Source organism: Chrysochloris asiatica, unplaced genomic scaffold (assembly GCF_000296735.1).
Source record: "Chrysochloris asiatica unplaced genomic scaffold, ChrAsi1.0 scaffold00035, whole genome shotgun sequence".
NCBI classification, from domain to species: domain Eukaryota; kingdom Metazoa; phylum Chordata; class Mammalia; order Afrosoricida; family Chrysochloridae; genus Chrysochloris; species Chrysochloris asiatica.
Window position 1 is genome coordinate 12,114,245 of NW_006408553.1, and position 16,788 is coordinate 12,131,032.

Sequence of the window (16,788 nt, forward strand, 5' to 3'; positions counted from 1 at the left end):
TATATATATATATATATATATATATATATCACATGTTTCATATCATTTCCCCCTCTTGGTTTCAAGGCAAGACATTTTTAATGTCTGGATGGCTTTTTCCCTTGTCATCTGAGCCAGCGAACAGTTGAAAATCCTTTAACCCAGGAACTATCTAATTCTAGTTCCTTAATTCTTGAGAAATATCTATATCATGCCTAAATTTATGTAGCAATTATCATTTTATAATGAAATTGTCAAACATGTAATAGTTTAATATAGCAAAAAACAATGAATTTTTCATTTTAAACTTACAGCTTCTCTGGGAGGAATCACTGGAGAGGCAAAGCGAGGGGCACTCACTTGTTGTCTAGGGACATTTGCTTGGTTTTTGTCATCTGATCTAAAAGATAAAATTATTTTTTTCTAAAAGTTTAAAAAGTATATGACATGTTACACATACCTCATACTTTCCCAAATACAGAATCTGATGCTGGTTACGACAATCATATTGATAACTGAAATCTGTACAGTACTTTTAATACCTTTCACCCATTTTTAAACCTTTACAGTATTAGAAAGCATGATTAACCTCATTTTACAATTAAAGAAACTTAAATTCTAATTAATTATGAAATGTGGTCAATTAGACAATCAATGCTCCCAAATTTCCTCCTTGAGTCGTCCTAAAATCTGAGAAGAGTAAAAACATAATCTTAGACTACATGCATAAAACTGGAAGTACTAACTGAAAATTAGGATGTGTGGGAGGAGGAAACTAGTTGGCTGGAAAGACATACGCTGAGTTTTAGATAGCCAGGTGACAGCAAGAAAGCTAGGCAGAGATGTATTACTGTAGTTCTGAAACTATCAGATATGCAGATTGGGGAATTGTCTACATGAATTGGTCAGTCTAAAGAGTGCTAGGAAGTGAGACAAAGGGCAGAAATAAAAATGTCTTGAAAAATATTATATACTTAAAAAAAAAAGTGAGAAATAGGGCAATTAAGCAAAGGTAAGCAATCAAGGTATATGTGGAAACCATTACTTTAACAACATTAACAACTAGTTCTTAAGTAGCTACAATGTGCCAGCAAAGCAAATTTCCTCATTTAATCCTCACATCAACCCTACAAAATTGGTACTATTACTATTCCCATTTTAGGGGCAGGAAACTCAGGGTCAAAGAGACTTATTTACTGCTCCAGATGGTATTTCTAGCAAATGACTCTACCAGGAACTTAAATTCAGATCTGAGTCAGAGGTCTGCATTGCATTTTAATACCATCTCATTAGAATTGATAGTCAAATCCATAAGAATAAATGAAATGTGTGAGAATCTAACACACAGACTTGATATATCAAATCTTTGAATAATGACAACAATAAATTTCTTCAAGCAAAAACTATTTCTTAGAAGCTTATAATTCACAAAATCTGTTTTCAAAACTGAGATTTTTAAATGTTTTCATCTTTGAGTACTGATTCTTGAGATAAAGATGTGGAATAAAATTTTTTTCACCTTTCTCCCATATTTTAATCTCTAATTATTGTGCTGTTAGGTGCCAAGTCAATTTTCAACTCAGAGTCCCTATGTGACAAAGGAGAAAGAACTATTCCATAGCATTTTCTAGGCTATAATCTTTACAGCCTGGTATGGCACTGTGGGTTAATGTGCTGGACTGCAAGGTCGGTGGTTCAAGCTCACCAGTCGCTCCTCGGAAACCCTAGACAGGGTCACTATGGGTCAGAACCGACTTGACGGCACTTAGCAACAATAATCTTTACAAAAGCAAATCACCAAGTCTTTCTCCCATGGAGCCACTGGGTGGGTTCAAAACACAAACCTTTAAATTAGTAGCCAAGCACTTAACCACTGTGCCACCAGCAATCCATAATTGCTAATTAGGAAGCCTAAATTAGAAGTCATAAATAAAAATTGTATTTATCCCACAATCAAAAATTACATAGGGAGGTCCTTTCTCCTCACCATCACAACAGGTGGTGTGGTCACCACTACATTTTACTGTTGTTACTATCTTTTGCTATCAAGTCAGTTCCAACCCATGGAGATCCCATGTGTTAACAGAGTAGAAGTGCTTTATAGTTTTATTGGCTATAATCATTACAGAAGCAGATCACCAGGTCTTTTCTCCCATCGAGCTACTGGGTGTATTCAAAGTGCCAACCTTCTGGCTACCAGCCAAGCATAAGCCATCGGCACTACCTAGGGACCTTCACTAAAACGAGTATTGATGATGCCTGATGAGGCACTCAGCTGCTAATTTTAAGAGCAGCAGTTCTAACCACCAGCCATTCCACGTGTAAAATATGTGGCAATCTGCTCCACAAAGATTACACCTTTAAAACCTTATGGAACAGTTCTATTCTGTCCTATAGGATCACTATGTGTTACAACTGAGACAGCCACAGAGGGTTTTTTAATGGGACAGTCCTTCAATACATTTTAAACACTGCCAATCATCTCAGAAGATTAAAGATTGAACTAAGAACCTTATTATTAAAAGAATGTCAGCCTCTAAGTTATTACTTTAAATTATTTAAATATAAATTTGAAAAGAAAAAAAATTCTAAGTACTCATATGTTTGTGATCTCTTCTTTCTGAAGAAGCTTTTCCATAATTGATCTCTCTTGAAGAATACAAAAGCAGCAAAAACAATAAGGGGAACAATTAGAAAGAAGAATATCAGAAGTCCATCTCTCAGTGAAGTATCCTTTTCTAGAGAGAAAAAAAAATTATATTGAGAGTCATTAAGTTTGATGCTAATTCATACTACCTAGAGTATACTATACACCATTATAAATGTTCTTACATTAAATTTTTAATAGGTAACACAGTCACATAGTTCAAAATTCAAACATAGAAAATTACTGCAAAATCTCACTCACACCTTCATCTTTGTCCACTCTATTTCCGCATACCCAATATAATCACTTTCATTAGTTTTATATAACCTTACAGTATTTCTTTATACAACTGTAAGAACCAAGTATGTTTTCATTGTCAACACTTTCACAAAAAGTTGGTTGTTGTCCTTAGGTGCCATCGAGTTGGTACCAACTCATAGCGACCCTATGCACAACAGAATGAAACACTGCCCAAATGAAATGCAAAAAGTGGCATAATAAAAACACTGTTCTTCACCTTACTTTTTCCACTTACTGTTTGTCTTTCTAAATGAAGACAGAGGACATGTTCATTTTCCATACATTCATAAAAAACTCCATTCAAATGAAGCTCTATTGTTTTACATAACCAGTGTCCTACTGATACACCAAGGAGCTCTGGTAGCATAGTGGTTATGAATTGGGCTGCTATCCTCAGGGTCAGCAGTTCGAAACTACCGGCTGTTCCACAGGAGAAAGATGAGGGTTTCTGCTCCTGTAAAGATTTACAGCCTCGGAAACCCTGTGCAGGGTCGCTATGAGTCAGAACAGACTCCATGGCACATAACAACAACAAACTGATACACCCGCCATTCATCTGTCAGTTTAGTATACTGTGGCAGTTTTAGTGTTGCTGTGATGCTAGAAGTATTTTTAAGTACCAGCAGGGCCACCCATAGTGGAGAAATTTTAGTTGAGCTTCCAAACATAGACTAGGAAGAAGGAGAATCATAACACTTCTGAATGGTTAGTCACTGAAAACCTTAGCCATAGCAGTGGACTTCGTTGTTGTTGTTACGTGCCATCGAGTCAGTAGCAACTCATAGCAACCTTATACACAGCAGAATGAAACTGCCCGATCCTGGGCCAACCTCATTATTTTTGCCACGCTTGAGCCCATTGATGCTGCCATCTGGCAAGATCCATGTGTATAGTCGTCTCTTATGCTGTCTAAAGAAGGTATTTGAAATGAACAAATCATTGATTTTGCAGAATTCTATCATGCAATCTTCAACATCATTTCTATCACCAAGGCTATATTTTCCAACTACTGACCATTCGTCTTTGCTCCCAACCTTTGCATTCCAATCACACTAATGATCAATACATCTTGATTGCATGTTTGATCAATTTCAGATTGAAGACGTTGGTAGAATTCTTTTATTTTATCCTCACTGGCTTTAGTGGGTGGTGCATAAATTTGAATAATAGTGGTATTAACTGGGCTTCCCGGTAGGCGCATGGATATTGTACCTCATGACTGATCTGGATATGTTCTTTTTGACGATGAATGCAATACCATTTCTCTTCAATTTGTCATTCCCGGCATAGTAAACCAGGTGGTTGTCAGATTCAAAATGGTCAATACCATTTTGTCTATTTCAACTCATTAATGCCTAAGATATCGATGTTTATGCATTCCATTTTTGACAATTTCTAATTTTCCTAGATTCATACTTTGTACATTCCATGTTCTGATTATTAATGAATGTTTACAGCTGTTTCTCGTCATTTTGAGTTGTGCCCCATTAGCAAACGAAGGTCCTGTGGGCTTTTCTCCCATGGGCTTTTCTCCATTTGCATCATCACGGTCAACTCTACTTTAAGGAGGCAGCTCTTCCCCCGTCGCATTGTGGACCTAAGCAAAATAAAATTCTGGACAACTTCAATCTTTCCTCCATTTATCATGATATTATTTATTGGTCCAGTTGTGAGGATTTCTGTTTTCTTTATATTGAGTATACTAAAAACTGAATGCTATATTGTTTGATCTTCATCAGCAAGTGCCTCAAGTCCTCTTTGCTTTCAGCAAGCAAGGCTGTGTTATCTTCCTCCAATCTTGATGCCACATACTTTTTCATATAATCCAGCTTCTCAAATTATTTGTTCAGCATACAGATAAAATAAGTATAAAAAGATAAAACACTACTGCACACCTTTCCTGATTTTAAAACATGTTGTAGTCCTTTGTTCTGTTAAAACAACTGTCTATTTGTTTATGTACAGGTTCCTCATGAACACAAGTGTTCTGGACATTATCACTCTTTTTAATGCTATCCATGGTTTGTTATGATCCCCACAGTAGAACACATTTGCATAGTCAATAAATTATAGGTATTCTGGTATTCTCTGCTTTTATTCAAGATCCACCTGACATCAGTAATGATGTCCCTCATTCCACATCATATTTTGAATCTGGTTTGAATTTCTAACAGTTCCCTGTCAATGTAGTGCTGCAATTGCTTTTGAATTGTCTTCAGCAAAATTTTACTTGCATGTGATATTAATGACATTGGTCAATAATTTTTACATTCTCTAAGGTCACCTTTCATTAGAATGGGGAACATGAAAATATTTGAAATGACACAAATGGGACTTCTAGAAATGAAAACAATAATGCCTGAGTTGGACAATACACTAGATGGAATTAATGTAATGGTAGATTAGACCTTGCAGAAGAAGAGTACACCTGCATAATAGCAAATTCTATTCCAAATTAAAAACACAGAGTCAGTGACATGTGGAAATTGCAAGTAGCCTTGTAACTAAATAACTGGAGTCCCTGAAGGAGAGGCGAGAAGAAAAAAAAAATTTTTTTGAATAAATAGTGGCCGAAAACTTTCCAAATTTGAAGAAAAACCCAAAACCACAGATTCAAAAGCCTCAGAAGTTCCAAGCACACTAAGGCAAATTATAATCAATTGTCTGAAACCAATGAAAAAAAAAAAACTTAAAAGCAGCTAGAAGGGGAGAAAGGTAACATTTCATAAAGAATATAAAAAAGGACAACTGTAGATTTCTCAGATAAAAAATACAAGCCAGAAGACAACGTAGCAACATCTCTGAAGAAGTAAAGAAGTGGGGGGAAGGTCACCTATAATTATTTAACCTTTTTAATTATCTTTGAGAAAACAAAATAAAATAAAGACTTCTTCAAATTTAGAGATACAAAAGAAATTTTCATTTGCAGACCTGCATTATAAGAAATGTAGAAAAAGAAGTCTTTCAAGCAGAAATTTAAGGATATCTCACATGAAACTTTAATCCACACAATGAAATAAAGAGAGTTATTTCATTATGATAAAAGGTTCAACTTATCAAGAGGCCAGAACAATGTTAAGAGTCTGTGTGCCTAGTAAGAGTTTCACAATTGTTAAAGTACCTTTGAGTCTGGTGTGTTCCAACTCATAGCAACTCTGTATAGGGTTTTCCAAGGAGTGGCTGGTGGGTTTCAACCACCAACCTTGCGTTTAGTAGTCCAGTGCTTATCTTACAATGCCACATCAGGGCTCTAGTTTCACAATGCATGAAACAAAAGCTTATAAAATTGCAAGGAGAAACAGACAAATATTGTAGCGATAGCCAGAGATTTCAATATTCTCTTTTTAATAATTGGCAGAAAAAGTAGACAGAAAAATAGTAAAAGTATGTAAGATTTAAATGCCAATCAAACAAACAACTTGACCTAATTAATACTCAGAGAACACTCTATACAATAGTAAAATATGCATTATTTTCAAATGTACACAGAACAACTTACCAAGATAGCCAAATTGAAGGTATTAAGACAAGCTTCAAAAAATGTTAAATGGATTTCAGTAATACAAAATATGTTCTCTGTCTATAATAGTATAAAATTGGAAATCATCAACTTTAAGACATCAGAGAAACATCCAAATATGACGGGGCTTAAAATGTTCATGGAAAATATCCATTACTTTTAATTCCATTTTCCATGCTACAGGATAATGCACTGGACCACAAGGTCGGTTTGGAACCACAAGGTCAGTAGTTCGAACCCACCAGCCACTTTTTGGAAACCCTATAAAGGGTCGCTGTGAGTCAGACCTGGCTTAACAGCACTTAACAACAACAACATAATTGGAAATAAAATAACAATTTCTAAATAATCCATGGTCAGAGAAAAAAATCAGATTAGAAATATTTTGAGCTGAAAATGAAAGCACAATTGTTTCAATAGATTTCAGTCTATTCCTAAAGACTTCAATTCCTATCCCAATTATAAATGCAGTGCTTACCACCCAGAGTTAGCTAACGTCATAAATTAAAAGACAACGTCTTTTACGCTGCCAAGTCTGCCAGAACTTCAGACACCAGTTGCAAACTTAGGTTCTTCTTACAACACTCTCACTTCTGACCTGCTGGCTACAAACTTAAGGGGTTTCCCACTAGGCTACTGGATGCCAGTCATAATCTTTGGGGTCCCTAGTTCCCCCTCACTTCTGATCTGCTGCTTTCTACATAATTCTTCAGAACTCACAGAATTTAGGAAATACTAAGTGGTAAGGTTTCCCAATGGAATTCTCAAAGGACAATCCTTGCTACCCTCAAAGAATGAGCAGGTGCACCATTGAGCAAAAATTAAAACCACACTGAAATACCACTGTATACTTCTTAGACTGGCTAAAATTTAAAAGACTGGTCACACCAAGTGTTGATGAGGATGTTGAGGAACTAGAAGTCAGCTGATGAAAATTCAAAATGGTATAACTACTTTTGAAAACAGTTTGGCAGTTTCTTAAAAGTTAAACAGGAACTTACCATATGAACTGGCTATTTCATCTAGCATTTACACAAGAGAAAGAAAGCGCATGTTCTCACTAGGAATATAATGGTAAACAAGGAGCTCATAATCTACCAGGGAATAAAAATAAGTAAATAGGCGATTACTCTAGTATGCAATACTGTTAAGAGTACGGGGAGAGCAAATAGAAGGAGCATATTAATGCATATTTAGGGTATCAGAGAAAACTTTTTAGAAAAAATTACGTATAAACTGCAACCTAGATAACAATTATCAGAGATCCAACCATGTGTAAATAACATGGCCCGAAGTTTCAGAGGTAAGGAAGAGCCTGTCAGCGAAAATTATATTACAGAGAAATGAAGTTGGAAAAGTAGGCGAGGGGCAAATCATGTAGCACCTTATAAGCCACATTAAGTGTCTCTGCATTTCTTTCTACTAGCAATGAAGAATGATTCAAATTAAAATAAAAGAATTACTCAATTTAAAGTGACTCCTTGAAGGAAAACACTAAACTCTTTATTATGTGTGAAATGTGGAGTATAGAAAACAAGATGGGAAACAGAGGACCATATTAAGAAGCTGTATATGTACGCTCGCAATAGGTCAGAATCGACTCGACGGCACTTAACAACAACAACAACATATGTAAGCTCAGGCAAGAAATTGAAAGTAATAAATGGGGATGAAAACTTTGGTGAGGAACTGAGGCAGAATCAACATAATTTAATTTTCAACTGATGTAAAAACAGAGAGAGAAGCATGAGGTTTCTAACTTGGGCCTCTAAAGAAACACAAAATTCATGTATAACTTGCCATTGTACGTAGGTCCACTGTCCACACTTCCTCCATATCCTTTATTCTCACAATTTGGAGGGGCCCAACCATCTTCACAATGACAGTTCTTATTGCTGTTACATATCTACAAAACAATGAAAATACCACTTTTGTTAATTGTGAATGTTGCTCTGTATCATTAGTTCAAGAATGGAAACCAACAGAAAGGATTCTTATAAATTCATAGACCTTTTTTTTTTTCTTTTAGTTTTTCTTTTTTTAACTGTTTCATTATGAATTATGTGATAACATGGGAGAACATTAGCTTTACACTCATCCTACTGTACATCATTTTTACATTTCCATGGTTACAATCTCCTCTGTGCATCATCAACCAACCAAAGGGTATACGCCGCAAGCCTGCCCCCTGGTCCTCAGCACACAGCCCCTCTCCCAATCTGGGTCTAGAGTCCCCAACCACTCCATCTCTCTACGTCATCATCTCTGCCTCCATCTCTGGCGTCACTGTTTCTCTCCGTAGGGTCCCGCACTCCACTATTCTCCCTTGATCATCCCAGAGACCTCCACTCCTGGCTTGCAAAGTCAACCACTTCCTTCCTGTTGTTACAAAACGTCACCTTTACATTTTCAACCCTCACAGTCAGTCCTGATATTAATTATTCACTATTGTACCACATGAGTGCTATCCCCATCTCCTTCATCAGTCCTGCCCAGGCAGATTGGATACTACTCAGTGGAAATTTACACACTCTTTTTAAGAATGAAAATTTTATTGGATATCTAACTCTTCAACATCTAGATATCTAAAATCCTGGAAGGCCTCGCCTAATCCTAACTCAGAATTCTGATTATTCAGTACTACTTCCATGAACAAACCAAAGAAAATTATTACCTACCCCATGTCCATGACACTTTTTTTGAATATCACAGTCATAATGCAGAACAGAAGCATTTACACACTGGAAGTTTCTACAGACCTGGAAAAGAAAAAAGGGAACTACTGAATGAGGAAAAATTGAACACATTAACAAAGAAGTTTCCATAAAAAAAGATCTAGGCTCAGATGATTTCATTGATAAATTCTTTCAGACTTTCAAAGAATAGCTAATCCCATTCTCTATTTTGAAATATGGTGGGGGGATAAACGAAATTAGCTAACTGACAGAATTAATGATTACAAAAAGACAAGATGATACAATGTCCAAAAGCAAAGATAAAACTACAGTCTACCCCTTCTTGTGCATAGAGATGGGAAGGTTTGAAGTAAAATAATCACAGGTAACTTTTTCAATCAAAAGTGATTAGATAATGCAGACCCCAGGACAACAAGGAAGACTCAATAATAAGATTATCTATGGATAAAATATTTCACATAAATGGACCACATTTATAATCTTGTTATTATTATGATATCAGAGCATTTGGTAATAAAACTTGAAACTCATTTAAAGTTATAATTTTTTCAAAAAATAATAATAAAACTTTACTGATGAAATGAAACCTCTTATAGTATCATAATTAGTGATAAAATAACAGACAATTCAATTAAAACTAAATTATTACCTTATATGGTTCTAGAAATGAATTCGTGAAATGAGATATGGTACAGAAATGAGTGTTAAATTTTGCAAAAGATATCAAAGTCATCATTATTGAGAATAAGAAATCAAATCAAACTTAGGAATTCTTCAGTTTTCTGAAAGACTGATTTTTGTGACAATTGCTCTTTTGTTATACTAAAGGAAAAAAACCACTAACTATATATTTAAAAAATTACTAAATTGCTATTTTTAACTTTCTTAGGTTCAAACCTACCAGCAAGTTCCTTGGAAACCCCCCATGCAGGGTTGCTATGAGTTAGTACCTTTAACAAGGACATATACAAAATCAGAGCACTGAAATGATGGAGTAAAATAAAGAGCACTTAGAAAACAACTAGACATTGATAAATGTCTTTATTATTCTAAAAGTACACAGATTTGGCCAAAAATGTATTTAGAGTCAGAGGATCCCCAAATTCGGTTTCCTTTAATAATTTTAAACTAATTTTCAAATTAAAAACATACTGATATGATTTAACATTCAAAAAGCACATAAGCCTCTAAAATAAAAAGTCACTTTTTACCTATACTCCAGCCACTCAGTTCTCCTGATTATAGAATCCAAAATACATTTTTTTTACATACAAAGACTTTTTTTAAAAGCTTTTATTGTGAATTGGGTGATAGTTTATATGCGAGAGCATTGGTTTTGCATTCATCCTATTGTGTTTTTTTTTTTAATTTTTTTTTTCTTTTTTAAAATACAGCCCATGCAAACCAGCCTCAGTGTTCCTCTATCTACCTTGTTCTTCCATCCCCCTCCCCCTTCTTCTGTATTGCCCTCCCCAACACCCAAACTATGATGTATCTATCCCCTACTCTGTGCTCTACCAACCACTCCCTCCACCCCCCAACCCACCCCTTAGTGGTAACCAACAAAGCTTTTTTTTTTCCCCCCTTTTAGTATGGGTATCTTTTCTTAAGCTTTTACAATAATGGTTTTATGCAATATTTGTCCTTTTGTGACTAACTAATTTCACACAGCATAATGTCCTCAAGGTTCACTCCATGTTATGCGGTGGCTTGCAGTGTCCTTGGTTTTTCTTCAAAGTAGCATAATATTCCATTGTGTGTATGTATCAAAGTTTGTTTATCCATTCTTCCATTGATAGGCACTTAGGCTGCCTCCATCTTTTTGCTATTGTGAATAGTGCTGCTATGAGCACTGGTGTTTATATATCTTCTCGTGTTGTGACTCATATTTCTTGTGGATATATACCAAGCAGAGGAATTGCTGGATCATAAGGTATTTCTATTTCCAACTTTCTCAGAAAGTGCCATACTGTTTTCCAGAGTGGTTGGACCATTTTGCAATCCCACCAGCAGTGTAGGAGGGTTCCAGTCTCTTTACATCCTCGCCAGCAGATTCTGAAGTCTACCAAACCATCATCTTCAAGACTCATTTTTCCAGTATGGGTATTCTTGTATGTGACCTCAATGATTTTTTTCTGCTTTTCCAGATCCCTGGCTTGCCCAAACCTGGAGTCTCTTGAAGCTCTCTGAATCAGGCTTCCCTGCAGGAAGTTTCCATCAGACAAGACTGGCTGAGAAGCTGCAGGCTGGTTCTCTGGTCTTAAAGTTTACTCTGTTACCCAGTGACACCAGAATCCTGTGGGTCTCTAGCATCACCTCCAATACAAGATCCTTTGGGCTAAGCTCGGCTGCTCCCACTCCTCCCATGTGAAGGTCACAGCCACATCTTTGAAAGTCACCTTTGGCCAGGTAGTGTTGGTGCATCTCTCGGACATGTGTTCACTACAGCCCAAGTTGGGGTCCGAATGTAGAAAGAATGGGTAGCAGACAGCTCACAACCCTGGACTTTTACAGACCATTTACACATGGTCTTGTCCTACTACTCCACACACTACGTGAACACAAATACCTTTTTGAAACATCATAAAAGACGATTATATACATGGAGTTGACTAGATAGAATACACAGAAATCAGAAAAGCTCCACATCAGCAGCCAAAACAAGGCCAATGGCAGACTGCAAAACAGACCATCAATTGCTCATATGCAAGATCATGCTGCAGCTGAAGAAAATTAAAACAAGTCCACGAGAGTCAAAACATGACCATGAGCATTGCTGTTGTTGTTAAATGCCGTTGAGTCAGTTCCGACTCATAGTGACCCTGAACAGGGTTTCCGAGGCTGTAAATCTTTACAGGAGCAGAAAGCCTCATCTTTCTCCCGCGGAGCAGCTGGTAGCTTCAAACTGCTGACCTTGTGGTTCACAGCCTGATTCGTAACCACTACGCTACCATGACCATGAGCATATCTCATCTGAATTTAGAGATCATCTCAACAACAGATTTGAAGCATTCGATACACCCACATACATATATTACTATGTTAAATTAGTAGAACAGAAACATAACTGCCAAATTATCTCTCTCCCTCTCTCTCATACACAGACACATACAACTAGTTTGATATCAACAAAAGAGATAAAGTAGGAAATATCAAAAAAGTGTTTAAAACCAGAAGTACTTAAGAACACAGAAATAGGATGAAATGTTATTAAACTATGTCACTACAAATTAAAAGCCTCCCATGGCCATGAATTGTAAGACTTAGTACTATTAAAATGACAATACTATGCAATACTATTTATAGACTCAATACCATTCCTATCAAAATTCCAAAAATCTTTTCTGCAGAATTGAAAAAGCTACTTCTCAAATTCATACGCAATTGCAAGGGGCCAAAACTATCTACGAAAAGAAATAAAAGGATTCAAACTTCCCAATTTAAAATTGTACTATAAAGCTACAGAAATGTAAACAGTGTGGTGCTGGTATAAGCATAAGTCTACAGACCAATAAAATAGAATTGAAAGTCCAAGGATAAACCTACACATCTGTTATCAACTGATTTTTGACAAGAATAGTAAGTCCATTCAATGGAGAAACAATGGTCTCTTCAATAAACAATACTGACATAATTGGATCTCTACATGCAAAATAATGAAGTCTGATGCATACCTAATACCGTATATGAAAATTAACAGAAAGCAGAGCAATTATCTATATATAAGAATTAAATCCTCAAAACTCCTAACAAAAAGCATATGGATAAAGCTTCAAGAACTAGTTTTTGACAACAGATTCTAAGACACAACACCAAAAGTACAGGCAATAAAAAATAAATTGGACTTCATCAGGATTAAAAACTTTTATCATAAGGCTTTATTGACAAAGTGATGAGACAACCTATACAATGACAGAAAATATTTGGGGACAATTTACCTGATAAAGAGGTAACACTCAGAATATATAACAAATTCCTACAATTCCACAATAAGAAGACAAACAAATGTTTACCTAAAATATGGGTAAAGAACTTGAAAGAGCTATACAGTGGTCATTACATGAAAAGAGGCTCACCATCATTAGCGACTGCTGTTGCCATCAAGTCAATTCTAACTTATACAAACACTATATGACAGAGCAGAACTAACTGTCCTATATGGTTTTCTAGACTAATCTTTACAGGAACCGATTGCCAGATCCAGAAGCATCAAATCACTCACCTTTGGTAAGCATCTGAGAGCTCTGACTTTTGCAGCACCAGGGCTGTTTCAATGATCTTAGGGGGGATGCAAATCAAAGCTAGAAGAAGTACTACTTCATACCAATTAGGACAGATAAGACAATAAGAACGGAAAATAGCAAGTGTTGCCAAAGATGTGAGAAAAACAGAAAATAATAAGTGAAAATGAGGATACGGAGAAATAGGAACACTTATCCATTGTTAGTGGAAATATAAAATGGCGTGTTATTGTTAGGTGTCATCAAATTAGTTCCAACTCATATCAACCCTATTCACCACAAGACAAAACATGGCCTGGTCCTGAGCCTTCCTCACAATTGTTAAATTTCAGCCTATTGCTGATGCCACTGTGTCAATCAATTTCATCATGGCTCTTTCTCATTTTCACTGACCCTACTTTTTATTAAGCATGATACTCTCCAGGGAATGATCCCTCCTGATAACATGTCCAAAATATGAGCGGCGAAACCTCTCTATCCTGGCTTCTAAGGTGTTTTCTGGCTGCACTTCTTCCAAGACAGATCTGTTTGATCTTCTGGCAATCCATAGTACTTTTAATATTCTTTGTCAACACCATAATCCAAATGCATCAGTTCTTCTATCTACAGTATTCCTTATTCAAGTCCAAATTTCAAATGCATATGAGGCAATTGGAAATACCATGGCTTTAGTCACATACACCTTAATCCTCAAACTTATTATCTTTGCTCTTCAATACTTCAAAGATATCTTGTACAGATGTGCCTAATGTATATTGTTCAATTTCTTGACTTTTGCTTCCATGAGTATTGATTGTGAGCCCAAGCAAAATGAAGTCTTTGACAACTGCAAAAACTGTGTCCATCTATTATCATGGGTCCAGTGACAAGGATTTTTGTTTTCTTTACACTGAGGTGCAACCCATACTGAAGGCTGAGATCACTGATCTTCATCAATAATAAGTACTTTAAGTTGACTTCACTTCAAGCAAGCAAAGTTGTTTCATTTGCATATCACATGTTGTTAATGAGTCTTCCTCCAAACCTGATGCCACATTCATCTTCATATAATATAAGCTTCTCCAATTATATGTTCAGACTGAATAAGTATGGTGAAAGTATACAACACTGGTGCACACCTTTCCTGATTAAACCATTCAGTATTTCCTTGTACTGTTTTAATGACTGTATCTTAGTCTATGCACAGGTTCCCAATGATCACAAAGAAGTACTCTGAAATATTCATTCTTTTCAATGTTATCCATAGTTTGTCATGATCTACACAGTCAAAATGTCTGCATATTCAATAAAGCACATTATAATCTTTCTGGTATTCTCTGCTTTCAGCCAAGACTCATCTAATGTCAGCCATGATATCCTTAGTAGTTCTACATTCTCTTCTTAATCTTGTTTGAATTTCTGGTAGCAGCTGTATTTTAATTATCTTCAGCAAAATTTTACTTGTATGTGACATTGATGATGTTGTTAGATGATTTCTGCATTCTCGTGTCACCTCTCTTTTAAACAGATACAAATATGGCTCTCTTCCCATCAGTTGGCCAGGTAAGCATCTTCCAAATTTCATGGCATAGATGAGTGAGTGCCTCCAATGCTGTAGAAATTTGTTTAAACATTTCGATTTGTCTCCTAACAATTCCTGGAACCTTGATTTTTACCAATGCCTTCAGTCCAACTTGACTTCTCCCTTCAGTACTATGGGCTTTTGATCATATGCTACCTCTTGAAATTGCTGAACATTGTTTCTTTTTTAAGAAACAGTGCTTCTGTATTCCTTTCTCCTTTATTTTTTTTATTTTTTTTATTTTTGATGTTTTCTGCATAATTCAGTATTTTGTCCATGGAGTCCTTCAATATTGCAACCTAAGACTTAAAGTTTTTCTTCAGCCCTTTCAACTTGAAAAACAGTGTGTTCCTCCCTTTTGGTTTTCTAACTCCAGGTCTTTGCACTTTTTATGAGAATGAATCAAAAATTATCTGCACTCTGGCTGCAGAACTTAATCAACTTTTCAAAAAGACAAATACATCATATTTTCGACATAATCTCTTCGGTTTTCAATACACTTCATTCACCTGCCAACAGGCTTTCATTCCCTTATTAAAAAATCTTTTCGGCTGAGCTATGAACTGCAAATGCACCACTGTCTTCACTTCATCAGAAGTGAATCTTCATCCTCAAAGGGCTATTTTCCATTGGATGAAACAGATAAAACTCCGATGAAACAAGATCAGAACTATAGAGAGGATACTTTAACACCTCAAAACAAAGTTTTTGAAGTGTCAACAGTGTGCGCAGAGGTGTGCAGGTGTGTATTGCCATGCAAGATCACAATGCTATCAGATAGAAGTCCTCTGCTTTTAATTCAAAATTTAGGCTTCAGCTTTTCAGTGAGTATCTCACTGTAACAAGCACTGTTGATTGCTGAACCTTTTTCCTGATAGTATTCCAATACTGGCCCGTAAGAATACCAGAAAACTGTAAAGCATCAACTTTCCACCTAATGGTTTACTTTTGAATTTTTTCTTGGTTGGCGATTGAGGATGTTTCATTCCATACTCTGCCATTTACTCTCAGGCTCATAGTGATGAATACATGTGTAGTCACCAGTAAAGATTTTTTAAAGGAAACTTTTACCTTCCTTTGAATATCAATCCAAATTTTGTTTGCAGATGTCCAAACATTCGTTTATGCTCTTCTGTGAGTTGTTTTGGTACCCATCTCACATAAAATTTTTGAAACCCAAGTCTGTTGTGGATTATTTCATAGGCAGAGCTATGGCTGATTTGCAAATGATTTGCAACATAATCCACTGTAACTCATGTACTCTACAGAATCATTTCACATGTATGCTCAATGTTGTTATCAGCTGTGGACATGAAAAGGTGTTTCAATACAATGGGAAAGTGGATGATTTTTTACTTACCCTAGTATTATAATACTTTGTCTTTTCAAGCTACCCTTTGAAAATTTCTGTTCAGCTTTTAATTCCTCATTTTTTCCATTCGTTTTAGTTTCTCTATACTCAAGAGCAAGTTTCAGAGTCTTGACATCCATTTTAGTCTTTACTTTTTTTCCTGTTAAATGATCCTTTGCTTTCTTCCTATAAAATGTTATTGATGTCATTCCATAACTCTTCTGGTCTTTGGTCATTAGTGTCTAATGAATCAATTTTGTTGTTCAACAGTCTCTAAATTCAGTTGGGTATTTTCAAGGTCATTATTTTGGCTCTCGCGGACTTGCTCAATTTTCTTCATCCTTAACTTGCATAAAAGCAATGGATGGTCTTTTCTGTAGTCAGCCCCTGGCCTTGTTTTGCCTGATGATATTGAGTTCTCTACTACCTCTTACCATATATGTAGTCAATTTTATTCCTGTGTACTCTAACTGGGGAGGTCCATGTGTACAGT

General features: G+C 35.9%; 1 protein-coding gene across 1 annotated transcript in view; it reads right to left on the reverse strand.

The window, feature by feature from the left end:
- ADAM9 (ADAM metallopeptidase domain 9) overlaps positions 1-16,788 on the reverse strand; it is a 239,070-nt gene that overhangs the window by 11,233 nt on the left and 211,049 nt on the right. Inside the window, exons 17-20 of the mRNA XM_006859940.1 lie at positions 9,125-9,205; positions 8,247-8,352; positions 2,576-2,717; positions 292-379 (exon numbers count right to left, since the gene is read on the reverse strand). Coding sequence (XP_006860002.1) covers positions 292-379; positions 2,576-2,717; positions 8,247-8,352; positions 9,125-9,205 — 417 coding nt within the window. The remainder of the gene's footprint in view (positions 1-291; positions 380-2,575; positions 2,718-8,246; positions 8,353-9,124; positions 9,206-16,788) is intronic.